The 27,373-nt window shown below is 38.3% G+C and overlaps 2 protein-coding genes across 3 annotated transcripts; both read right to left on the bottom strand.

Annotated features, from left to right (window-relative positions):
* Positions 1-1,383: 1,383 nt before the first annotated feature.
* HTATSF1 (HIV-1 Tat specific factor 1) lies at positions 1,384-18,444 on the bottom strand. 2 transcript variants are annotated; one of them, XM_059482647.1, is made up of 9 exons: positions 15,759-18,442; positions 12,040-12,244; positions 11,684-11,731; positions 10,381-10,535; positions 9,194-9,357; positions 7,519-7,618; positions 6,893-6,982; positions 6,273-6,410; positions 1,384-5,909 (listed from the first exon to the last, which is right to left on the bottom strand). In XM_059482647.1, exons 1-9 carry the CDS (start codon positions 16,131-16,133, stop codon positions 5,625-5,627), a joined length of 1,560 nt encoding a protein of 519 aa, XP_059338630.1. In that variant the 5' UTR covers positions 16,134-18,442; the 3' UTR covers positions 1,384-5,624. The 2 variants fall into 2 exon arrangements, with proteins under 2 accessions (XP_059338630.1, XP_059338631.1); XM_059482648.1 differs by lacking the exon at positions 11,684-11,731 and having other exon boundaries at positions 15,759-18,444.
* A 256-nt stretch (positions 18,445-18,700) lies between these two features.
* BRS3 (bombesin receptor subtype 3) lies at positions 18,701-26,626 on the bottom strand. The gene is made up of 3 exons (XM_059482942.1): positions 26,091-26,626; positions 23,073-23,424; positions 18,701-22,491 (listed from the first exon to the last, which is right to left on the bottom strand). Exons 1-3 carry the CDS (start codon positions 26,504-26,506, stop codon positions 22,084-22,086), a joined length of 1,176 nt encoding a protein of 391 aa, XP_059338925.1. The 5' UTR covers positions 26,507-26,626; the 3' UTR covers positions 18,701-22,083.
* Between the last annotated feature and the right edge of the window lie 747 nt (positions 26,627-27,373).

The raw sequence follows: 27,373 nt of genomic DNA, 5'->3' as shown, positions 1-27,373 counted from the left end.
CAACCAGGTTAGGAGGTTTCAGGAATGAGGAAAATAGGATTGTAAGTAGGTTTAGGTTTGTTTGTTTTTTTGGTTTTTTTTTTTTTTTCACAATGTGTATACAATAAAGAAGATACTGTGGACTTTGGAAAAGTTTGGAGTAAGATGATAAACGAGATATGGCAATGAACCAAACTGGCCCAGGATGATAAAGGATTTTTCCTATGTTACAGAATATTCACTCTTAAATTGGTAACAACAAACACCTATGAGAAAAAGACCTGTTTCCAATCCAGATAAACTGCATAATCAATTTTCTCACTTTTCATTGCTGGATCTGTTTTAGTAACTACAGGGAAGAAAAAAAAAAATCATTCTTGTTCTTTAAGGGCTGTAGCAGGAAAGAGGTTTTTTTTGTAGCAAGTTTACCAAAATTAGCAAATTTCAACCATTCCAGAATTGCTGAAACGGGGTCAAACTTGCCAGTCTCAGCTGGAAAAAACACACTGAGGAACTAGTCACCAAACTGGTGACATTATGTCTTTTATAGAGTAGCTTAGGAGTTTGTTTACTCTCCCAGAAAGCTGGAGAACACAATCCAATTCCCTCCGCCTAAATACGTATGAATCCACCCTCTGCCCTTCCCAGAACAACTTAACTACCAGGCTGGGAGAGTTCCCGTGACAGTGCTTAGTCTTTTATTGACACACTGTTTGTGCAAACACGTTTTCATTGTGAGACAGACTGGATTCCAGTCCATCAGCAGGGCAAGAGTCTTCAACATCTCCACTGCTCTGACTCCCTTTTCTACACTGTCTTGTATGGCAGAGATTTCCTTCTGCTAAAGCTTTTCAAGACCTTATTTGAGATCTTCCTCTCGTGCTGACAGTTAAAGCTCTCCTCAGGTTAAGATGGCATCAGTTTAAAGCTCCTAGAAAGAACTACCAGGTAAAATGGGATTTTCATCCCTATTCTTCAGTACAGGAACGGAATGACTGATTTCCAATGCTTTTGAAGCATTCAAAGTGTCAAAACGCTGAAGAAAAAAAAATTAAAAACCTTGGAGAATAAAAATTTAAATTCTACTTGTCCTTATTAAAAACTGCTTCACAATCTCAATTTTAACTGCAGTGTCTGCAGTGATCTCTCCTGCTCCTTTTCTCTCCATGCAGGTCCATTAACATCCCAAGCCAGGAAGAAGGCTGAGACCAAATCCATAAATAGGGAACAAATACCATATTCCCACTTAAAGTTCCAGCAACTGGTCTAGTGGGTCCAGCTGGAAGCTCTGGCACATTAATATATGTGGCTTATAAACTGAAGTTCCTGTACACCAAATGCTATGGTATCTTCCACTGAGAAAAAAAAGACAAATATGTTACCTTGAAACTAATCAGCAGAGACTTGTTCTGTTCATGAGTTTGTTTATTAAAAAGGTAGTATAAAACACAACCCCTTTAAGAAACAAATCAAACGAAGGGTATTCTCAGATGCTGTCACAAGTCTAGACATTATTCAAATAGCACTTTGCTTTGTAATGTTGCTTTTTTAAAGTATAAATGGAAATGATTAATTTATTGAAAGAAAATCACCTGTCAGAAAAAATTCTGAGTTTAGTTACTGAAAAGTTTAATCTAACAATATACTTTTCATATTACAGAACGAGCAAAAAACCAGCTTGCTGCAAAAGATTTCATATTCTATAAATATTTTACAGAACTTTCAGAGTATTCTGACAGTAAGATGTCAAACTATAATGAGCACTACAATACACACAAGTCAAATCAACACAAATACACAACTCACAGAATTCATTTACCATACTGCAGTATGTTTTCTCAAACGCAGAAATAAAAATAAGAATTTTAAAATCCAATTAAAATCCATAGGAATACATGGGTTTTTTTTCATATTTGGTTTGGTTTAGTTTCAAGAATTCCAGGTATGAATATTGATGAAAGACAAGTTTGGGTTTCTATGAAGTATCCAACACCTTCAATTTTCTTAAGTGAATGAAGATAATTATTTTTAACTGTTAATAGGTTAACCTTAACTAAATAATGTGTAGGATGTGTTTTAGCTAAAATGCACTGCATTTAACATATTAAAGATTTTAAGTGAATTGCAATCCTTATACAAAACCTAAGCTGTACAAGGGACTGAAATTCAATTTAAAAAATACTAAAAGCCAGCAGGAGAAACAGATAAACATTTTGATGCAAAATGAAACTAATTCTCTATTTACACCAGTATACAAACACTTGAGAACTTGCAAAAAAAGAGATAACCTTCTAAAAAGCCTTTTATTTTGAGGCTTTTTGTCTCCAGGTGTCTACATCGGCCATGCTCCTCCAGCCACGTCATGTCTGGTGAATACCTGTAACTCCATAAAAACTCCTTCCTGCAAACCACTGAACAGCATTTGATTTTAAAGCAAACTACCAATTTATCCTGAAGCTCAGCAATTATTTTGGATGGCTCAGAAAGTGATTCTGCAAAATTATGGTGAAGGATTAGTTAATACTCTGTCATATTGTATTTAAGTGGCTTTACATCCATATTATTACACTGAAAACTAGTAGAAACATCTATTCCTCTAGTTCAAAACTGAGCAAAAATAATCATCTACAAATTGTTTCAGTCTGCTGTTAGTTATTGTTTCTATCATATACAGAGGAAAGGAGACAGATTCTCTTAAAATGAACCTCTCACCAAAAGGACAGGGATGGAGGAACATGCAGTATACACTGGAATGGGACCTAAAAAAATAACCTTAGAAACTGAACAAAATGGTTGTTGTTTCACTTCTAATAAGCAAGGAAAGTAAACAGAAAACACTTTTAATTAAAGAAAAAATAAAGTGAGAATTCCTTTAGGATTTTAATTTCTTACAAATTTATGTATGATGCTGATTTTTAAGAAAAATACGTAAGTTTAAAAAGGAACTCCGCTTGTTCAGATTTGTTAAAATTTCTGATTAAACATTACTGCTCTATACTTTAAGAACTTCATAATCAGAGCTCAAAATAGCAATTTTAACTTCTGTGAAAATTCTTTTGTTCAGACTGATTTATACAAATTTCATAAATTCAAAATAACTTTATAAATAATTTCAAAAAGGAAAATATCTAAAGAATTTGGTTTTAATGAAAATCTGCTGAAAAGAGTCACAGCTGCATTAACCTCTCCCTGGACTACTAAATGCCTCAATAACTTAATGAATAGTTTATAAAAATATATTTTTACATTTTACTGGGGAAAATGGAGGTAGACAAAAGGAAAACACAAGTTTGAGTATAATTCCACACTTGAGAACAACATATTTGCATGGAAAAAGAGCTTTTATTACTTAAGAATCCTAGTTAATAGGAAAGCCAGTAAAGCATTTGGTCTCAGTCTTTGTTGGTGCTCTACTTTAGTGTGAGGTCTAAAGGAGAAGATGAAAGGACTAAGAGCACATTGAACTTCTGCACCAAGCCAGTCAAATTTGTACATCAATTGGAGAGAGGAACATACAGCACTTCCTTATTTTTCCACATCTTATTTCAAATACTAAAATTATCCTTGTTCTTCATATCTGATACCATGATAAGAATTCATAGAACTTTACAATTACACATATTTCCACAAGTTTCCTTGTATCAGCTGTAATTCCACTGTAAAACAAGTGATTTAACCATGTAGTGTTACACAACTGGTATCCCTTAAAAAAAAAAAAGCAAACAAAACACAAGAGAAAGAGATCTAAAGCCTGGAGTCCAGAAGCTGGAAGAAAAAAGGAGCACTGAAAGCAATACTCACCACACTAAACTACACTCCTCATATGCAAACACTTCCAGCTCTCAAAGGTCTGTGGTGCTTCTTACCAATAAAAATAACTAAGGCAGAACCAACACGACCCAGGAATGTGTCTGAATACACCACTATGTGCAGCTACTAACCAGGCAGTGTTCCAGATTCCCTGAATTCTTCAAACACCTGCTTTACTGAAACACACAATCCACACACTTGGAAAGATGAGAAAATTTACTTTTTTTAGCTGGCAAGAGCTACATCTCTTCTTTATAATGAATTCAAAATGGGAAATTTGTCATATCAGCATATGATGAGCCCCCGGACTTTTAACCCCTAAATTCAATTATGACAGCTATTTTTGTCACAAAAGAAGTAACTTATAACCACAATGGCAGTGTTAACTTAGATGCTCTTGTTGGCATAGCCACCCACACATACTGACTATATATTAAAAAAACCCCAACAAAATAAACTTAGACAACCATCTAGAATTCAGGAAAAAAATCTGTATGTAATCTATGAGCACAAGGTTTGAAAATAACATTTTCAGAGTATTCTGATTACCTCATGATGGAAACACAGCATCTATAGTTTCTTGTAATCCAATATGAATTTAAAAATCCTCCTTGCAAATATGTACTGGTGATCATCCCTATAAACAGCATGCTATGAATTTTGAATTGTCTAGTGCCTAAATCATGTTCTTCTATCCGTACTTATCAAAACAGTGGAATTCTAAATTAAGAATGACTATGCCCAAAACAGTTCCCCACAGTTATTTTTGAAAGTCTGCCACTTACTAAAATATCTTAAGTTAGAAGATATTCTAAGTCCTTGCTTTTGGAAATATTTTGAAGTTTGCTTTTTCCACATAACAGCATTATTTGAAAGCATATTTTAAAGTATTCTAACTTTTGCACAATAAACTGCAGTTTGAGCTGCCAAAGCTTAAATTTTATGAAAGATGCGAAGAGCACACAGAGCTAAATTAAAATGTTGAGGAGAACTCACATTGAACATGCTAATGTAGTTTACAAAAAACTCTTACAATAATAAAAAAGCAAGAACTAATAAAGCCACCAAAAAATCAAAAGCCTATTTTGATACCTACTACATACAGACCATGAAGAGTGTAAAAACAATGTTATTATGTCCCAGAATGTGTGTATTCATGCACTTCTAGTCTCCTTGAGATAATTCCAGCCTCTAACATCAGCAGAAGATCTGAACAGGGGGAGGAAAACTTCACTCGTTGAATGCTCTGATTTAATAACCTCTCTTCACTCAATTTGCCTTAGGGTTGCTGTGGCAATACTGTCTGCCACTTTCTTTAAGCTTATGACCCGAGACTACTCGTCTGCCACCTAATACATAGCAACACATCCAATGCATTCACCCTATCTGGATCATGGCACATGTTCCATAAAATTATCCAACATACCAGGACACAAGTTATTGAAATACTGAGTTCCAAGGGAACTTAACAGAAAAATTAACAGTGCAATCCACAAATCTTGTGAAAGCTTTGTATTATCTAAGTTACATATAGTTACATAAACTTAAAAGGCTGGAACATATTTCACACTCACATCATGAAACACTGACAAGCATAGTTAGAACAAAAGAAGCCTGATGAGTTTTACGGCGCTCTTGAAAACTTGAGTTACTTCACCTGAACAGCCAATTAATACAAAATTTTAGAACCCCATTAAATGAAAACTTCAAAGCATACAGTTGATGACATTCTAATACACCTATATTCATATGAATATTGCCTGAAGTCACCCTGAATAAAGGGATACACTCAAACATCACCCTAAAAATCATGCTTTCATAAAGCATTAAAGATGTTATGTATCAGCTTCTCCATCACTGCCTGCAAGGCTGCTGTCTGTGGATGGAGCTCCATCTTCATTAATACCCCCACCATTATTCTCCCTTTTATGAGTTTCATCATTTGCATCCTCCTTAGGTGTGTCATTAACCTCTGGAGGCTGTTTCCCTTCAGGCAGTGTAACACTACTTGATGCAGAATGCGAATCAGATGTAGTTTGCTGCTCCTTTGCATCAGGATCCCCTAAAAATGACTCCCACACCTTGAGCCTTTCTTCCCTTTCTCTTGCAGTCTCCTCCACCTGTTAAAGAAGTGTTTATACACATCATTAGAGTCACACTTGTTAAAATGAGTATTTACACAGATGAAAATAAACAAGTATTTATATTACAGAAATATCTCCATGCTGACTGTGAACTAGTCACAGTGATCCAGTGGCTAATCCTCTAAGATGACATTTTCAGTACTCAAACAGGTCCTCTAATTTTTTGCTAAGTTGAATAATTGAGAATGATTTTTGGAGAGATTCTACAGCTTTTGCAGAAAAGCAAGATAACGCAGGCAGGGGAAGGGTATGGGGACAGGAATGCCAAGGACTCCTAGAATTCAAGGAGGTTTACTGTTTGGAAGACATATTGGATAAAATGGAACCACAAAAAGCTACCTGATAATCCGTTACACCGTCCCATGTTTCCGCGCTGAGCTGACGGCCACCAAACCACCTTCCATTTAGAGTCAGCTTGCACAAATCAGCTTCTGTTGCTTCTTTAAATGACACAGAAGCAACACCATCAGGGTGCCTCTGTAAGGACAGGCAACTTGCATTTAATAATATTCTAACTAATGCATTCATTCCAATACCCTTTATATTGTCTTATAAAATCCATCAGAATATAGCTCCATTCTGATCACACATAATCATGTTTGAAAAGTCCAGTTTTCAAGTTACCATACGTTGTTCTACTGGCACACACAACACAATTTTTGAACACAAAACAAAAGTTATTTCAGCTAGCTTAGCTACAAATAATGTGTCCATACACTTTCAAACTTGTAACATATATCCAAGCTCCTAGAAAGTGCTAGCTGCCTTTACATAGGCTGAAGTATACAGGTGCTTAGACATTAAGTTCTAAAAGTTTTAAAGTACTAAAAGATTAAGTCAAGTTTCCATGAAGTAAACACACCCAAATGAATGCTCCACTCATATTTACAGCAGCCTAAACATTTTGCATCTTTGCACATTACATCAATTCTGCCAATGCAACATATAAAAATACCTACATCAAATATGAGAACCTTCTTTACTTGACCAAACTTTTCACACTCCGTCCGCAGATCTTCTCTTATCTCATTTAGCACTAGAGGGTCCTCCTACAAATCAATTACACAGCTTTAATTAAACACAAGCATTCACTTCCCTCAGCTCTATTTTAGATCCATCACAGTGGTACACCTGTTGATCTGTTAAAAGTCCATAAATTAAGTGCTATTATGCTACATTTTCAAAGCTACTTAGGAGTTGGCAGACAGCTCTCATTTGCATTTAATAAATACTACTTGTAAATAAAGCTATTCTGTGCTCATTTCTCCATTCTAACTATTACTGTTGTTTACTCCTCTTTCCATCCCAGAAAAGAGTATTGTCAGATATACAGGTTTTTCACATAGTGAAAAATCCCAACTTGAAAAATACATTCTTATCAACATTTTCTCCTTGCTTTTGAAGAGAGATGAATGAATTTAAAGCAGATGTTTGGCACAGGAGAACATCCTTCCCAAACAGCAATTTAATTTTGCTTAATTTTGTTTTCATCCACTTAGAATTTTGCTACAATTTGTATGGCAGAAAGCTGAGACATATTAACTTCTAACAGCACAATTTACAGAAGCAAACTGCATCTTCCTACCTCAAAGTCCTTGGGGTGAAACATATTCCTGATAATAACGATGCGTTCATGCCGCATTCGAGTTGCCCCATCTTTCTTCTCCGGCCTCCAATCCAGCTGTCTAATGAAATGAAGCAACAGTAAGAAGATATTGTTGCGGCTCTCTTCAGTTTCTACAAGTATTTGTTGAAAAAAAAAATCATTAATTCTGCATTTCTTGCGCTATATCAACATATATTTTGACAAAAAGAGTTAAGTTATTCTTCTAAAAAATACAGTAATTACCCAGGTTTACTACTGCTACAAAGCCTTTGAGGTTGTAAGGTACTTAAAGGCTCATAGAAGGAATACAAATAATTTTTGAAAGTATTTTTTAAAACACTGAGAAAATATTTATGAAGTATTAATTCCTTCCTAATATCAACTCAGATAAAGGAACCAGCTTTTTTCAAGTGCAATTAAAATGTCGGTATTTTACCATTTTTTCCTAACTTATTCTGGAAAAAAGGAGATCCACTATTCCCCTAGGTAAAATCTAACTGCTTTTATTTAAAAGAACATGTAAGAACACATCAACTCTTACACTGGTATTACCAGAAGATGTATTTTGTTCCCCAGTACAGAGCCACTAACACAAACTAGTCACATAACCCAGCACATCTGTTCTAGGACTTTGCCTTCTCACAGCAAATCTAACTTCTTGTAGAAATGCCTACTTCATATCCTATTACAAAAACCCCCACACATTTACTTACACTTTTAAATCTCAAGATCATACACTGGGGTGGGGAAATCTTAAGTTTCTTCTTGTACCTGCTACTTTAGCTGAAGGAAACTTGGATTCCCAATGAGAATAGTTATACCAGTAAATTCAACTCAAAAGGAACACAGTCCTTTTATTCACACAAATTGCTGTCAAATGCAAATTCATAATTTTCATACACCTGCCTACACACTGGAGACTTCTTACAGCAAGAATCATCAGTGTATTTTTGGGGCAGATATATTTCTGGCTTTAACTGATGAGATATCAAGCAGCCTTGCTCCCCTTAACTACTTCTGCATTACTATTTACAATGCTTAGTGACTGTCGCTTTCATTGAAATACCAAAAATATTCAAACTTTTTTCTTCTTTAATCTGCATCTTCTTGGTTCCAAAATGCAGAAGAACAATTTTTAAGAGACAAAATGAATCAAGGTACAACTCAAAATCCAGTATATTTTATAACAGAGAGAGACATCTAGGGAAACTTACAGAGATAATTTAGTATTTCCTCCTAACAGCAGGCATTTCTTGCCCTTTGCAACTACTACAGTATGGCACTAAATATATGTGAGCAGCCAGAGTGTTATGACCTTCCAACAGTAAGCCCAGATATTGTGGCAGGACTTGCCACTCTCATCCACTGAAGAGGAAGAGAGTCTTACTTCCTCAGAGTTGTAGTATTTTCTTCTACATCTGAAGGCATCATTGCTCCCTGTGTATTAATTTAATGCGTGAATCGCCAAGAAGTTCATCTTATAAACACTTAATTTAGGAGTTAGCCCCCTTCAAACGTGCAATAGTTAAGCTATTTCATTGTCAGACAAGACTTTAACCTTTGCAAAACTTAGCACTGTATTTGAAAGAAAGCATCGCTTTACTAATAGCACTTAGAAGCCTAGCAATATTTTACGGAAATAAAAAATACAAACTTCTGCTGCTGTGACAACTTCTTCTTGTAGTCTTTACATTTCTTCTTCTTTTTGCTTGCATCATACTCCCCCTTCAGTTGGAACTTAGCAACTTCCACATGCAATTTATAGCCTCGGATTTCTGCTTCATCCAGAAGCCTCAAAGCAAGTTGAACTGATTCTCTCTATTTGAAGAGAAAGCACAGTACAAACTTTAAAGCACATGGCAAAATCAAACTGTATTCCAAAAAGTTGTCATTAAGTATCCTGTGCTAAGAATCAAGTCCCTGTCACTGAAAACCATTATGCTGTCTTCTGACACACAGCTGGCACTGTTTTCTTGATCAAAACCCAGTATTTCTTCACTCCTGTTATAACTGATTAATACTTCAAAAAACAGCTGCATATTTCATTCAAATACGTCATAGACATGAATCTGCAATATCTAAGCAAGCGGATGAACTTAAAAGCAAGAATAAAAAGGCTTCAGGGAATTGATTTCCTATAAAACTTGTATCACTTTTCCAAGAACAGCAGATGTTGAGACTCTTAAGTAATTTTTAATGTTTTCCTAAAAGTCCTTAAGAGTGAAGACAACATTTATGCTTGTGCACTCCACGGTCCTAACTACTACAATTGCAAAAATAGTACAGACTACAAGCCATTTGATTTAGTACTGCCTTGTACTTCTTGCAGAACTAAAGCCAGCTGCACTTGCAATCACCAGCTTTCCAAATTATTCACAAGTGCAGCACATAAGGAAATAGTACTGCGGCCTAAACTTTTAAGGCTTAATAAAGAATGAAAGCACAGTTCTGAACCAAGCCAGTTCTCAATTAGAAGTTGTAAATACAGGACTACAGTATGTTTCTTCCTGGCTCATTATTTCTCTATTTTTGGTTACACAGTGGCATATTTTCAAAGTAAAAGGTGAAAATCCTCCCATTTCAGTCCATCATCTCTGGCACCCAAGACAGGAGCACGTAGAGACATGTTCAGCAGGTACTATGGCCATTTCCAGGCTGAGGATGAGGTTGGGTAAGAGGAAACAAAGGAGCTTAATGGGCATTTCTGTGTAAATCTTTAAACCAGACACCTATATTCTAAACTGTGCTTTAGATTATCAAGAGTCTTCTGAATGTGATTCTGACATAATGGCCATATGTGCCTTCAGCGTGATGGACAACTTCATTTCAGTGCACCCTGACCTTCAGATAACAACAGAGGCCATCTCCTTTAAGATTTCCTTCCTTATCTTTGTACAGTTTGATCTTGTGTTCTTCTGTCTGAGGATCTCGCATGATGATACCACATTTTGACATGACTTGTACGAATTCATCTTTCGTAATGTCTGGAGGTAAACCTGCAAAATAAATTCAAACAGAAGGCTTAAGGATGGTCTATTTTAAAAAAAGCCTCATTAGAACAAATCTTCCTGTAGCATTTATTTAAACTAAAGATATCAAAAAGGACAATTATTTACATACACTGGAAAAAACCACTGCCCTTCGGCCTTACCTTCTAAGCATTACTTCATACTAGTATTCTGCAAATCCTTGTACTTTATAATAGGTGTAATGCACAGAAAAATCTCTGTGCTCCCTAACATGCACACCTAGAGATTTCTTGTCAGACATCATCCACACGGCAGCGGACACAAGACCTCTGCAAATGTAACTCTCCTAGCCAAGCTTCAAGTCCCACTGCACTTCTAGGTATCAGAGACAAAAAAAACTGCATAAGAACACAACCTATAAACAAACAACTGTTTTCTTCACTCACAAACTCAATAAAAAGAGTAGCTGATAATGTATTAAGATTTTAAGAACTGAACTCTGAATTGAGGATAAGAAAAAACCAGAACACATGAGAAAATTATGTGGATGTCCCATGCTAGTTTGGCCTGCATCAAGATTTTTGAATCTTTTTGAAAATGATTGTGAAGATGCAAGTATGTGCACTCCTGTGACTGCTCACAACCACCAAGTGTACCTAAGTGTATGCATCTAAAGAAAGCACCCCACCATCCAAAAGAACTAGAAAAACACTGTAATAAGTAAGTGCACAGATAATTTCATTTGAGCTTTCACGTTACTTTCTCATTCTCTTCCCAACATTTTTTACTGTTTACTCCTTCTTACCTTATAATTATTTATTAGAGCAAAGAAAAACTATAGATTAAGTGATGCATATAGTTGATCCACTGTCTCATCATAAACTTGTCATTATCCTATCCCTTAAAAGCCTGCACAAACTGTTTTTCCTACAGAAGAATAAATTAGTCACTTGGCTGACACAGCTCAGAGAATACCCCATTTAACAGATAAAAGCATGGAATCTGTCCATTCTACTTCTTTCCCATATCTGCAAGTTAAAGGTCACAAAGACATTACTCAGTCATAAATATAACATTAAGCAGCTTGCAGTGACAGATTGAATAGATAATATTAGAGACATATATGACTCTCTTTTACCATCTTTAGCTCAAAGTATATAAATAAACACTCTTACCTGTCACATAAACATTTGTGTTCCTATCTTCTTCAACGTGAAACCACCCTAAATACAAGAATCTAATTCAGTCATGCTAATGCATTAAACATAGGAGCATAAACATTTATATTCCAACAGATTTATGAGAATTTTTGCTTGCTCACAGAGAAGTTCTGAACATGTCCTCCTTTTTTTTCTTTTTATATACAGATTCCGGAGAATACTTATGAAGCACCGCACAATTTTAGAACCATTCTGCAAATTACGAGCACAACCTTATCTTTGCTGTACCAGATAACAACAATTAACTGCCAGTTTTTCATCAGTACAATACAGGTCACAGCCTACGCAGAGGGAAGTGCTTTGTCACTTACCTGGCTCTAGCTTCCTTTTTTCCAATTTTTGTTTTGGATCTGTTTGTTTTTGTCTTGTCTCATTGGCTGATGGTTGTGTTCCCGATTTCTTAGAACTTACTGGTTGCTTACTTTCAGTGGCTGTACCAGAAGCAGATGAAGTATCTGTCTCATCTGCATGGAAACCATAGTTGGCATGATAGGTTGCCAGGAAATCTTCTGTTATCTGAAAAGAAATTAGGAAAATTAATATAAAATTTCAAAGAAGGTTCAGTACAGGTTTGTATTTTAAAGTTAGTTAGGTGATGGTCATTTTCTGATCTGGCAACATAGAAAATAATATTTTAAAACGATCTTTGCAAAGCCATACACACAACAAGAACAATCAGTTCAGGCATTACCTGAACTAGACGAAAACACAAATTCCATGCATATGCATATGTAGTTTTTACACAAACACTTCACAGGTTCTGCCATTTTTCAAACGAAGCTTTCTGCTTTCCATGTGAGTTGGATCTGCCTGAAGGACAGAAATCAAGTGCTCCTGGCCGTGGTGAAGTGTTAAAGTGATACTGATAGTAAACCAACAATTTATCCACATATGATGATGAATGACTGACATTTGTAGGCATCTACCTTTACATGGAATAATTTCCAGAGATGTCATGTATTTGTGTTGACAGGCAGTAAATATTACACTTAACTAGAGATGTTAACACGTTGCTTCCAAGGCAATAGGCTTTACATTATATCCTACAAACAGATAGAGCGACTATATTTGGATAAAATATAAGACTCGCCGATGCCTATGCTTTAGGGACCAAAACAAAAGAAAAAAACCACAAATTATACACAGTATTTCCAGCCACTGGCAATCTCAGGCAAAGAGATACATCATAGCTGCTTTTGTTAGCATCTCCACATTACGAAGTCATTCTGAAATATTTTTTCTCAAAACTGAGCCTTAACCTTTGAAAAATCTTATCTGACTCTGACCTTTGCTGCACTTGCTTAATTTGTATTCAAAAGGAAACAAAACTATGCGCCACTAAGCTATTGTAAGAGAGCAATTTCAAGTGTCAGTGATGAAAATGTAATGTCTTATCTTCCATAGTAATTTGAAGCTTGATGTTTGAGCTCTAAAATTTCATTATGACAAATCAGAAATGCAAAATTGACAGTAACAGGCTTGTCAGGAATAATGCAAGATGCCACGGAGTCCCATAACTTTAAAGGTGAACACAAAATAACTCTTAGGCTAAGCAAGATTTGCCACACATGTCAATGAAGAATGTAAATGTCTGCTCTTACAGGTATGATGTAACACAGCATCAAGAGAAAGTACAACCACATTTAGTGAAAAAAGGAAGACACTGCTCTAATCAGGTACATTATCTTTGACATTAGCTATCTTAGGGAATCCTTAGTGCCACAGTTGATGAGATCCAGAGAATTAAGAAGCTTCTGTACTTGCTGGTGAACAGCACTATTAACTTTCAGAGAACCTATTAGTAAATTAGTGATTAAACCTGCAAAAGCATTATTTTTCAGCTTCTGGGGGAACTGCACTCAGTGTAAACCTCCATTTACTTTTAGCAAATTATCTACCACAGACTATTAAATTTTGTCACTCCGTAACAAAGATGTTTTTTGCATAAAACACTACCATCCTACCATATGGCCACTACCACTACTTCACCTTAAAATGTCTTTTTACAAGCAGTTTGTAGACGTATAAAGGCCTTCACTGGAACTCCTGTCATACCTAGAAACAAGTAGTCCCAGAACCACTTACTGGGAACTTCAATCCAGTTCTGGCGGAGCACATCACAGAGATCAGTCCTACCTACACACGCACGCAGTCACACAGTTTAGGGTGATTAAGCTTATAGAAAAAGAAACACAATACTACAGAACATGTGAGCATGTAATTAACGGCTGGTGCCACTGAAATGGAAAGGAATAGAATAACCAAACGAACAGATACCCTGTGCTTGCAGATGACAGCCAACGTCTGTATTTTCACAGCAAATGATGCAAGCAGCAGATGAATTTCACATGTTATTTTGTGCTATGTCTGTGAAGCACTAAAAAAGTTGGCATTCATCTATACAGCACCATTGAAATTAAAATAATTAAATAATAAACAAGGTTGCAATTGCTTCTATTAAATAATTTACTGTCTCCAATTTTTTCTAGGGAATGCTGGCAGATAATATCATTCACTTTTTGCACTGCTTTGAAATTTGCCGTAGTGGAAGTTCAGCAGACACTGTATTCCCAAAGCAGAGCAGCAGTGCAATCCCAGTCTATGGATAAAAATTACTTTGACCAGTCAGAGTATCTTTTGTCAAGAAACAGATGAAAAATTTCATTACTGCCCAAGGAGAAAGAAGTACAGCTTCTGGTTACAACAGTCTCCTCAGTTTATCTAGATAAAAAATTCTGTTAGTAATCATCAGAAAAACTCCATGGCATCCAGCTGGGTAAAGAATCTTTGTGCAGCACTGTGGGTCATGGATAGGTCACCAACTTCTATTATACATCATATTCACTAATGAACTTTTCTGCTCCTATTTAACCTATCCAACCCTTAATGCTATCTCCTCTCCAAGACGGAACAGACAAAAAAAGCACTTAGGAAGCACAAATGCTACTGAGAAGAGACACATTCCAAAAGAGGCAAGAAGAAGGGGAAGAAATGGGAGCCAAACAAGAACTCTCTTACAAATTACTGTCGTTACTGGATATAGCATCCCACAGGAACCCAGAAATACTCATTTCTCCATTGCTCCACTTTCTGAGTCTGGATTTTTCACATTTTTACCCCTCCATAAGCCATCTGCTCCACAGACACCTTCCTAGGTTTACACGCATTCAAACTTGGCACTACAGGTTTTACTCTCACTCAGATTCTCTAGATTGCAATGAATTCACAGTCACAAACTAGAATTGGCACATTACATCCATCAAGTAGATGCCATAAAACGTCTTAATATTAAATTGAGTAATTGCTCTCATTCATCGTTATATAAGGAAACTACTATTTCACTCGCAAAACAGTAGATTGGCTCAACATATTACATCTATGTCCACTCGCCCCTTGAGGAGCCATGTTATTACAGCAAGACTATATTTCATAGTTAAAACATTTAACAAAATTTTAAAAAACTAAAAACTGTATGTATTTCCATGCTGTGGAATGCCACTAAGACAAATACACTTATTTTTCAAATGTACTTCTAAAGCTGGAGGAGATGGAAAAACACATCTCTTACCTGACATAATTCTCAGATAACAATAAAAGAGACATAGTACTACTCTGTTTCCATCTAGACTTCATAACATACTAATTAATTTCTACACTGCCCACAAAGAGATCACCACAGCTACTGTGGTGAGACTACAGTGGTGAGTAGTAGCGAGTACAGAGAGAGACCTAAGCACATCCCAGGCACCTCTGATCAACATGCACAAATATAACCGTGACTTCATCCCAGGCCCGAACAATTCTACAGATTCTCCGCCTAGGCAAATAGCCAACACGCAGCTCCTCACGACAGCGCAGCCAGTCAAAGACGGAAACGACACCGTGGTTTTGCCTTTAAAAAGGTATGTTTTGGTGCTGCTGAGACTGGCAGCAGACACGATGTGGGTGAATGCAGACGCCTGCGTACGGACGAGATCCGGCATCAACCGCTCCTTCTTCGCCCCCTTCCTCGGGGCGCCCCCGTACCTACCTTGGGGAACCAGGCCTTCTTCTCCAAGTCCCACTCGTAGGCAGCCCCGTCCGCCGGGTCCACGTAGGTAAAGGGGTCGGACTCGCCCTCGCCTTCGCCCTCGGCTGGCTTGGCCTCGTACTGCTGCTGGAGCTGCAGCTGCCGGTAGAATTCCTCGTTTCCATCCTCGCCGCTCATGCTGCCGCGTTCACTGGGCCTCGGACACCAGCGCTCCTTCCGCCGCTGTCTGAGGCAGGCAGGCAGGCCCGCTCCGCCCCTCTCGGTGGCGGGAGCGCGCGCGGACAACCCCGCACCTCGCGCGGCCGCCACGACCGTTCCGGGCCCTGGCGCGCGCGCGCGCGCGCACAAAACCGGAAATACCCCACCCGCCGCCATACCTTCCGCCTGCCCCGCCTCTTTACCCCGAGCTGTAGCCAATGAAACGAGCGGTGTTGGGTCATGCGGAGAGCGGCAGAGCCAATGGGAAGCGAAGGGAGAAGTCCTTCCTGGGGAGGGCGGATGCAGGGGGCGGGGCCTGGGCGGGCCTCTGGTGTCAGTGCGTCCGTCGTGGGACGGGGGACGTTGCCACAGCGGCCCTGCCCCTTTTTCTCTTACCTTGGTTTTTTTCCCTTCACTTCACCCTCAGGCTGCAGCTGTGTTTCACCATACACAGGCAGGGGGTCTGCGTGGGGGCAGCTGCCTCTGGCGCACCAGACTGCTTCGGGCGAGAAGCTGTACCTTGATCGGCTTTGCATGGAGTCTACTGCAGCTTTACTTACATGAGAAATAAAAGTTTAGAGCACAGAAAGTCCTCCCTGCTGCATCTGTTTCCCTATTACGCCTACGATAACACTGGACAGTGAAGCGGCTTGCTGCCAGCGGTGCTGAGCAAGGCTGGCTGCCGTTCGGCACTGGAAGTGTACGCATGTCCTACTAGAGGCAAAGGTAGAGCCAATAATAGAAAAATTAGATTGAAATGGCAGTCTAAATGTCAAGGAATCATATTGCTTCTCTCTGCCCTCTTGGCTGAGAGTGTCCAGCGGTTGTGTTCCCGTAGGAAAGGGTTCGTACGTCGTATTAGTGGGATGAAGCTTGGCTTCAAAACACTCAGTTCCTTTTGCGTTGATGATGTCTGCAAGTACTACCGTGTCTGTGGATACTTAAATATTTTAAATACAAATTTCACCCAGTTCTTTTAAAAGCCCTTCATCTAATGCCATCTAGTGGTTTTTACGGTGTAGCCCAGACAGCATTACTTGAAAACAGAATTTTAATTGCTATTGTATTTTAAAGTATTTCTATTTAGAGGATGAAGCAGCACACTCTTCATGTTTTCTTTGGCAAACCTTAACCTGGAGTTATAAAACCCCGTGTATCAGTGTACACGTTATAGATGAAAACTGAGCTGAACAGCCCCAGCAAAGCCAGCAGTGGCTGGTTGCCAGGGGCAAAAAGATCTTTCCACTCAAAAATAATAAACAGAAGTTTTCTGGAAATCAGTATACCAGGAACAAATATACAGACTGGAATGGTAATAAAATCAAAGATGTGATTGTGAAGCCCTGCAGGGAGAGATGAACATCAGCTCCCTGACTGGGCACCAGGCTGTCAGACAAAATTGCTGAGGATATAGAGTTCTAGTAACCTTTGCTGTTGCACAAAGAACATCCAGCCTACTTAATGACATCTTTGATGCTTCAAGAATTTTCTCTAGGCAGGTCTATTATGGTAGTTGTCCAGAGATTGCTTTGTGATCCCTTATAAACTTACCACCTAAGGGACATTTGTCTACACTTTCAAACAGTTATTAGATTTTGGAGTGGAGCATAAGAGGCTTGACATAAACTGTTGGTTGCTTATAAAATTTGGAATTGGGTATATATTTGGAAATCAGATAATGATAGCCTTAAACTTGTAAGAAAAATATAATTTAAGTCTTAAATTGCTTCTTTTATTTTTGCAGGGCTTTTAATGTTTATTACCTGAGTGTTTGCAGTGAAGTCTGTACAGCTTTCCCTGCTGTGCAGATCTGCCTACAGCAGGGCACTAGGTTAGTCCTGCAGAGCAGGAAATCCAAGTTTATTCTCAGTCCAATGGGAGTGAGAGAGTGCTTCTGTGCAGCAGGGGTAATGCTCAGTAAAACTGCTCTGCACACTTTGATGTAGTTATGAGGACAAACTGCCTCGAATTCCCTCACACTTCCTTTGCATAACAGAATGTGTGACAGCAGCTGCTGTGGTGCAGCCTCCAGTGGTGTCACTGCCGTCTGTTACCTCATCCTTGGTAAAGACACAGTGAACAGTCCAGGGAGACAACTCAGCTGGAAACTCATCATTTTGTGGTGTCAATACAACTTTCCTCTCAATCTCATGCTTGAAAATACACAGATCACGGCTGCACAAGCACTGCTGCTGCAAGCTGCATCTTCTGAGGAGGGCGCAAAGGGCGCAAGCGTTCCAAAGCTGGGATCAGTCCAAGTTGTCAAGAAATGATGTTTTAAATTCTGGCAAAATGTCTCAAAGCAAATATTAAAAGGAGGCATTAGCATGATGATTCTGTATCTGTGTCTGTGTCATACAAGCCCATTTTGGCTCATCAGAGCTGATTGATGTCCTAAAGGTACAACCTGAATGTTGTTCTAGAGGTACCACCTACTAAAAGTATAGATAAATTGGTTTTCCTGAAGTGTTTTGCTTCTTTTAATAAGGGAACCAGCAATTTGCTGGCTAATCCTTAATTTAGTAGGCACTATTTTCCTGAGCTGCTTTGTTATGTTAAGTGAAGGCAGTAACTAATGACTAAGTACAGACAGGCTACTCCTCCGTGCTTTTCAAGGGTCTGGAGCCTGTATCTGTTACACAGGTTACTGAGAGTGATGAGGAGTCTTAATGGTAGGAAAAATTACAGAACGAGTACAGATGTACTAAAAATTCAATATCATGTCCCGTGCACAGAAACTCCATGTCATAGTTCACCTTGCACTGGGGGACCATCTGTGGCAGAGCCGACAACTAAATGCTGATTAAAACCCATATTATATTTTTAAAGTAACACTGATTGAAACGTGTAAGTACTGTAGCTGTGTGTACCTTTGGGTTATTCTTATTCTTTAATTGTAATATTCTTAGCAGAAGCACAGGAATGTCAACAGGCAGCCCATGTAAAATAAAACAAAACAATTTTTATGGGAACAGGAGCGGGAGCTTTAAAATGGCTGTAATTGTGTAACTAACTTTTATATCCCAGTCACTCTCACTTTAGCAATGTTTTGACATAGGTTTCTTAATTTTTGTGGATTTTGGGGTGGATTAACTACTGATATTGAAACTGTTGCTAATGTGCACGTGAAATGTCTACATTTCATTCACAAAAACAAACTAAAAAACCCAGTGTGTCCTAGAAACTGTATTTACTTTCTCAGTATGACTCCATATGGACAGAACCTTTGAGGGAGTCAGCCTTCAAGTACTTTGTGCCTTTTGTCCTACCTGTTCTTACGCTGCGGACATAAATAGTGAACCCCTAATTATTCATCCCTTTTATTTGCTAGATAATACTCAGTACTTATGTAAATAGATGGTATTTCCATATGCTTTTATAGAATTACACTTGTATTACTTAGGGATGAAAGAATCTGGTTTTTGGAACACAAAGATTGCAAAAGAAGCAACCCTTTTCCCCTAAATCCAATTATAGTAATGTGGAGACCTTTTATGCATAATGATATTGTGGGGAGTAGATGCGATAAATAATATCAGATTGGTTAGATAAAAATATATGTCGACCCATATATCACTCAAATACATCAGGCCATGAAGATTCGAATGTACAGAATTATCAATGCATAAAGTACATGGAATAATTAAATTGTGGCTTGAAATATTGCCAGTCTTTAAACAGAACATGTGCAGAATATAGCAAAAACATCAGTTTTGTAACAAGATATATTCACAGTAGAAGGACAATCCAGTTAGAGGAGAAGTTACACAAGCAAAAAGTAGCTGCATGTAAATGAAGAGAAACGGTGAATTAGGAAACTGGGTTTTAAGGGTTAGCCAAAGATTTTGCTGTGGGAAATTTGGTCTCTGACAGAGACAAACTGTGAAGTCCAGAAACATGTAGATCTGTTTCCCAAAGGCATTACTAAGCTAAAATAAAAAAGGCTGTAAGCAACGGTATTGTTGGTGGATATTTCCTTGGTTTAGAATTTCCTGTAGTAAGATCCAGGAAGATAAATGTACGTTCATACGTGTGTAGGCTTATCTACTTATTTCAGTCTCACCCTGCAGCTCCATGAAGGAAAGAGAGAAGAAGAAAACAGCAGTGCAACATGTTCATATTTGTACATGGCTCTCTTCCAGGCAATGTGTTACATTGAGACAAGGAGAATAAAATAAGGTCTCTGGAGTCTGCTTTGCAATAAATTGTATTTCTGTACTATTGGATTTCCATTTATTTCAGTGATCCTATCCTGGTTTGCAATTGGTACAATAAAAGGAAGAATCCATTTGAAAAGTAGTGCATGTAGCCTTGCAGCTTGTAACATGAGGACCATAGTAAAACAAGGCCATGTCTGATGGGATTAAACTGGTCTGTCAGTAACTGGTTTATGATGATGACTGAGGTTGTATTGCAATGCCCCTGGGATTTACAGTTTGGCTTTATTTTTCTGATTAGAGCAGGCAAGAGAGAGAGTCTATAAATACATTTTCTCATCTTATAATCGACTTAGTTAATGATGCATGAGTGGATGGGTCTCCAGCCATATGTTGCTAAGGGGCTCTGTGCAGTTGAAGGAGGGCTATACCTTCAAGGGTTAGCTAAAATTGAAGGTTGTGTGACTGACAGAATTATTTTAGCTCATATGTTGCAACTTCTGTTCTATATTTTAACACACAGATTCTTTCTTGGAATAGAAGTCCCTTCATTTAAACAATGGAAAATCTATTGTGTTTTCTATCACCAGCTTCCACAGAACAAAATTTTGGTTCAGGGAACATAAAATTCATAAAAATAAGTGTCACTCAAATATTTTGTAACATGGGGTAGGAAGACTTGCCTCCTGTACTTCCTGATGGGAAGGCAGTCCCTGCCAGCAGTGCTGCTGTGCATGGACAGGCTGTCCTGATTTGCCTCTGCAAGCCCAGTCATAAAATCAGTGGATTTGAGATCAGAAGGCCTATGGCATTAAGACAGCCTATCTTAATGTTAAAAAGGGATACAACTTGAAGAATAGAAAATTAGCATAGCAGAAAAAATCCAGCTCTCCCAGTGTGCTTGAAGATGTGTAAACCACTTAGATACAACCACATACACTAGAGCAGGAGTGGATCTGTGCAGGTAAAGGGTCAGTCTGCCTCTCCATACTGTACATTTTTCACTTCAAACTCACTCTAGTCTGGTTTGATGGATTGGACACACAGTTCCATCTTAGGGAAATCAAGGTTGGGCACTCAAGACCACTTTGGGATATAAAGTAAGACAGAAGGGGGATATTTGAGCACTTCAGAAGTGCACTGTAAATCCCAAATAGAACCCTTGATACAGACCCACCCCAATTTATTGATATTAATTCACTGTAACAATAAAAAACTCTGCACTATCAAGATGTTTTACCCATATATCACAAGGAATTTTACAAGTGTGGTTAAAGGTGATTATAAGGTTCTCAGAGAAATTATCACCTGCTCGTTCCCTTGACTTCTTAGGAACATCCATCTCACTACAAAGCAGTCAGCTCTTACCCAGAATTTCTGTGTCACTGACAGAGCAACAGCTACTGTGGATCTGGCCCATATTGCTTTTTCTCTTTTACTTTACAGTGCTACAAATCTTAGCCTTCTTTCATTTTAGCATTCTTTCTTGTGTGTTTACTCATTTTTAACATTCAGGACAAGAAAATAAATAAATAAATAAAAAATGTGCCTGGTTGATCGTGTTATGACCAAGTGGCTTTGCTTGCTTGCTGCGGATGCAAGCAGTTGTCAGAGGGAGCTCACAGTCATGACTCAAAAAGCAAGTCACCAAGAACAAAACTATCCTTACAGCCAATTCTTGCACCAACTCTGCTAAGTCCCTTCCTGCCCAGTATAAGAATTCCAGCTAGGAATCTGTGTTCATTCCTGGAAACATGAGTAATCCCTTTGAGCTTATGCTGGAAAGCTAAGCTGTTGCAGCTTCTTCCCCCACACAATTTGATTTCTTTATTCTATATTTTGAAAGATGAGGAACTCCTGATGAACACACTTTCACAGATAGGGCAAGCCATGGCACCTCTTTCCAGGATACCAGTAGCAGGGACTTGATAGCAATGACTCAGTTTCTGTCCTTCTTCTTCCCACATGGACTAAACACTTTCCTCTTCTTTCGTGATGCTATAATCTGTTAGCAGCGTAACACTGATTTCTGAGCCACGCATGCTGCCTGTGACTGACAGGGCTCTGGTAGGAGAACTGCTCTGGGGAGCAGTGGGAGGCTTTGCACAGAATGCTGCCTTGCAGCATGAGACTTGCTTTTTAAAATGTTGCCGGAAACTTTTGCTCAGCCAATAAAGAGCAAAAGGGTTGACACAGGAATTGCTGAAGGCCAAGGCACGGGAAAAAATAGTTGCTATCAGATGAAAGGTGGAAGCATTGACAGAAGTGTGGTATGTGAAAGAGCGGTACAGGTAGAGGATGTGGTTGGGCAACCAGCAGAAGGCAAACAGAGCCACAAGCACCAGCACTGTCTTTGCAACTCTCTTGCGGGATTCAATCTACAAGAAAGAAATGCATAGCTGGTAGTAATAGCAATTAGTAAAATATTTTTGTTGGTGGTGCTGATTTGCAAAGCAGTGTAAAAGTCTAAATGCTTGAATAACCAAAAAAAGCAAAAAGTAAAAATAAAATGAACAAATAAAACCCCAAACCAGAAGACCTAAACCAGAAAATAAATCTATTTCATATTTTTTAACAAAGCATTCCCAGTCAAGAGCACTTTTCTTTTCCATTATATATCATATGACACTCATCTAGACTAGGACTTAAAAATACAGTAATTAATGTGTCAGCTCACATGGATGAGGTCCCAGTGTTTAAAATTCAATGTTTTAACTCTTGAGTTTACAGGGTCACGATAAAACACAGACCCGTCTCTCTTTAGGAAAGAGTGGACACTCACAAACGATGAGTCACGAGCATATGCCTAAGTGCACAGATGAGTTTGGATTCAAATTTGGTACAGTTTGTGGAGCTTTTTACTCCATTATGAGGTAAAGTTCTGTACTTAAGAATTAGTATTTAATCAACACAATAGACTTTAGAAAATTGGAGAGTTTAGTGCTTGATCAGAGCTTACCTGCTTACGGGCATGAGAGTGTTCTTCTGCTGGCATGTTGGATGTACTTTTATATAAAGTTCTGGCGATAAGAAAGTAGTAGACAGAAATGACAGCTAAGGGCACAATATAGAACACTAAGAAGCAAACCAGGGAGTGAGCTTCCTGCAGGATCTTCTCAGATACAGGATAGGGGGCACACGCCTCAAAAGTTATATTTTTCTCAGGATTGCTGAAAGAATACAAATCTGAAAAAACAGCCTCTGGGATAGCAAATATCATGGAGACAATCCAAACACAGCCCGCTTTACAGCAGGTCTTCAGGAGCGCATCTGAAGTCTGCAGTTCCAAGGGTTTAACAATGGCTCTGTACCTAGAATGACCAACATTGCTGTCAGAATAAACACAGAAATAATGTGAGCACATACTGCAAAATTCTTAAGGCTAAAGCCATTACTGTTCTCGCTAAACAAAGGGTGCTGGAATTCTCTTGGAAATGAAAGCAGACACCAGCTCTTTGGAATTAAAATCAAAATGTAAAAATTAATTTCAGGCATGTATTTCAATGGATTGACAGGCAGGAGTTGCCATTAAAACCTTCCTATGTAAAGATGACTTCTAAAGTTTGGATTGGAATCACTAAGGGCAATCATGACTCCTAATTTTATGACACTGCCTCGAAAGATATATGAGGGAATTTGTATGCAACATTGATGAAGGTACGAAACAGGTTAACTACTTTATAAATAGATGAAACCATGCATGTTCGCCCCTCCATTCTTCTGTCTTCCTGAGACCCCTGCTAAGTGCAGTGATCTGACTCAAAATAATACTCCAGGATTCATTCTTATTTATAAAGCAGGAGAGGGCACTGCTTTTGATTCATGCCTGTGATTCTGCAGCATATGGACTGAGTCAGACATACAAGAAGAATCTGGATTAATCTATAGATGTGTGATAATCTGTGTGGAACTGGGACATAGACCAATTTCCATGAAGGCGGATGAAGCACAAGAAACAATATACCCTGCTCCTAAAGGACCAGGGAGTCTTGATAATGCAGAAAGAAGCAACCCCTCCAGGGGAGCACAAGGCTGGCATGAAAAGAAAGGCGGTGAAAAAGGACCCAGAGGATAAGAAAGCTTAGTTGTATCATTTTGCACAAGCTGAGGATCTGGTCTTTTTCTCCTCTAGGCAAATTTAAATAGAAAGCTGGAAGCTGGCTTGCTATTTATCAAATAAATACCATTTTTATTCACTTTGAGCTCTTCTAGCATATTGGAACACAACAGTCTGGCGTTAAGCCCGTGACTGATCTGAGCTTGCTCTGTAAAAAGTTTATGATGTAGTTACTCTGTGAGAATGTAGTGCAGAGTATATATATAAAAGCTACCATGAAGAATTAAACACAGAAACAAGTGTCTAAATCATACAATCAGAGGAGAGTTGGGGTTGGAAGGGATCTTTAAAGGTCATCTAGTCATGGTCAATTCTGAATTGACATCCTGCAGGACCAAGACCTTGGAGCTACAATAGATAGTTCAACATAAACATTAGTTTATTTTCAGCAGTAGTTAAAAAACCCTAAAATAAACCCAAACCAAAACAACAACAAAAAAGCAAAATGTTAGGTAGTATTAGGAAAAAAATGGAGAACAAAAGAGACAATTGTGCAATTACCTGTATTCCTGATTCATGCAACTTTTTATTATCGTGTGTTGCTCTGCACACTTTAACTAGAAGAAACACAACCTAAGGATGGATTACGACATGAATAGCCTGGGGACATGAAGAGAGATCACTGTCTCCCAACACAAGTGCCAGCACCATCAAATGAAGCCATGTGCAGTGCAGAAATAAAAGGAATTACTTTGTACAGGCAGTGAAAGCCATTGCTAAGCAAGTTCAAGAAAAAGCTGAACAAGTATCCAAAAGAGAAATTCTTTGAGGTTATAATAAATAGACAGAAACAACATCTGTTCAGTGTCATCTGAAGGTATAGGGTTAAAAATGTAGTTCAATAGAGGTTTTTTATTCTTCCTACATGTCTTTTCTTGTCCTTATCCTACCACTGCTGGAGGCTAATATTGGTCTACATGGATCCTTGATTTGACCCTATGCAGTCATTCCTGTGCTGGCTGATTATTTTGGAGTACAGTAACTGTACCACTGGTAACATTCTGGACACATGTACAATTTGCTATTACATACAATCCACAATCACTGGCAGACAAGAGGACCTTTTTTCTCTCTCAATACTAAATTTCATTTTTTGTTTTTCTACTCCTCAATGCTCCTGCTGATTGGACTGAAATCTCCTCTTAGTTTTGTTCATTCAAGAAAGAAGTATGCAGAAAACAGATTCAGCACTTACTGACAGCAGTCAGAACACTGATCCCTCCTAGTAATGCTGTCATTACAACCTGAGTTTAATTTCATGACCCCTGGGCTAAAATATTTCTGTAAAAGACAGAAGAACTACAAGAGAAAAAGAATTATATATATATACACTTCTCAAGGAGAAAATTACATTAGCCATCAAATCACGAGAGTCATTCCTTTGTCCCCCAGTCTGTTCTGTGGTTTTGTTTGGCTTTTTATTCCATGTCAGTCTTTTATGTTCTAGGATTTTAAAGCATCCCTGAGTACATAGGTTAAAGAATTTTCACTCATAATCAGTTTTGTTTTTCATCTTCCTTGACTACTTCACTGTACCACTAGATAGCACCAATATACTGTCTTTTCCCAACTTAAGCCATTTCCTTTTTCTGCGCAATTGAGAAAAACCCTTGTACTGTACCTCAAACTAATAAAAGGTCAGAAGAGTTAAAGAGTTTTCCTCACCTCACTGCCTTAAAAAGAAGTGCTACAATTTTACTATCACACATTTTAAAATTACATGGGGGGCTGGTATGTTGGGATTTTTAATCTATTGCAATGTGCTGTTTAAGACTGTGCAAAATTATGATATCTGCTATTTTATTAATTTCTAATTTCAAACCTGCAGCGTCTCCTGGCAAATCAGTTGCACAGACTCACCTGTCAGCACTGAGAACAGTCAGGGTAAACACTGATACTCCAACTGATGTTAACTGGATAAAAGACAGCAGCTTGCACCCAATTCTTCCGAAGAGCCAGGTATCCACAATGTAACGTGTTGCATCTATAGGCACACACGTTAGTAAAAGCAGCAGGTCTCCGAATGCCAGGCTGGTGATGAAGACGTTGGGAACCGTCTGCATTGATTTAATCTTGAAAAAAACTTTGATGAGTATTGCATTTCCAAGGAGACCCACTGAAATGATCACAGCGTATGTAACATAAATTGTGCACAATATTTCTAATCCTGGAAAGGAGTCTTCGGTCCATTTTTCATTGCTGCTTTCATTTTCAGAGCTTGATTCCACAGATGCACACAAAGTCTGATTAGCTGATTGCAAGTATAATTGAGACATTTCTTTAACTGTCTCTTCTCCCCAGGCTGGACTTCAATTGATAAAAAAATGTTTAATATTTAGCTTGCAGCATGTCAGCAGGGTCAATGGAAAGGTAGAAGCTTGTGTCTGAAAAACAGATTCCTGTTGCGCATGAAATACTTTCACTCCCTTCTGTATCTCAAAACATGCCTAGGAGAAATGCACATAGGTCTTGTTCTGAACTGGATAGGAGGAGAATTTTTTTATTGGCTTTTCAGCTAGTGGAAAGAGAGGGAGGAGGAAAAGAGAAACAGAGTTCCTTTAAATACATTAGTTGAAATGAGGTGGGATTTTTACTGCAGATATACTTATGATAAGTAAATATCATATTGTATCAAAACTATAACATTAGGGTTTGTGTATTACATAGCAAACATTTATTACTGTTGTTCAAAAATTTCTAAAATAAGAATATAATGAAAACCTGAAATAGTTTTCTCAATAGTATGGCTAAGCACAGAATATACTAAACACAAAACTCTTCAGTACACATTCATGGCAGATAAAATATACCAGAATATAGTTAATATTTCCTGACAAAGCAATAGAAACAGACTATGCTCTTGTTGCAGCGTGACAGGGTGGTAGAAATGCTGCAACCTTCTTTGAAACACCTCCTTCAGAAGCCGCTCAGAGTAAGGCCACAAGAACAGCCATTTCGAGTCCATGCACATGCCACAGATAACTCAGCAGAGGAAAGGCAGAAAGGATCTTTGCATGATATATTCCAGCAAGGGGTTTATTGCATTCACCATGCCAAAGGGACCAGAGACAAAAGACCAAACCATGTGGTCTGCACGACTGAAGTGTGGGGTCAGTGACCAATGACCTGAGGGCACAGGTGAG

Source organism: Ammospiza nelsoni, chromosome 15, assembly GCF_027579445.1.
Source record: "Ammospiza nelsoni isolate bAmmNel1 chromosome 15, bAmmNel1.pri, whole genome shotgun sequence".
In the NCBI taxonomy this organism is placed as follows: Eukaryota; Metazoa; Chordata; class Aves; order Passeriformes; family Passerellidae; genus Ammospiza; species Ammospiza nelsoni.
This window is presented reverse-complemented; position numbering and strand designations above follow the sequence as displayed.

Excerpts from the sequence above, each read along its gene's own strand:
- HTATSF1 (XM_059482647.1), bottom strand. The coding sequence starts at position 16,133 with ATGGCGGCGGGTGGGGTATTTCCGGTTTTGTGCGCGCGCGCGCGCGCG. Across the intron at positions 9,358-10,380 it reads GCCTCTGTTGTTATCTGAAG|AGAGAATCAGTTCAACTTGC; the intron begins GTCAGGGTGCAC and ends CTCTTCAAATAG. Across the intron at positions 6,983-7,518 it reads TTCACCCCAAGGACTTTGAG|GAGGACCCTCTAGTGCTAAA; the intron begins GTAGGAAGATGC and ends ATTGATTTGTAG.
- BRS3 (XM_059482942.1), bottom strand. The coding sequence starts at position 26,506 with ATGTCTCAATTATACTTGCAATCAGCTAATCAGACTTTGTGTGCATCT. Across the intron at positions 23,425-26,090 it reads ACTGTTCTCAGTGCTGACAG|GTACAGAGCCATTGTTAAAC; the intron begins GTGAGTCTGTGC and ends TGGTCATTCTAG. Across the intron at positions 22,492-23,072 it reads ACTCTCATGCCCGTAAGCAG|ATTGAATCCCGCAAGAGAGT; the intron begins GTAAGCTCTGAT and ends TCTTTCTTGTAG.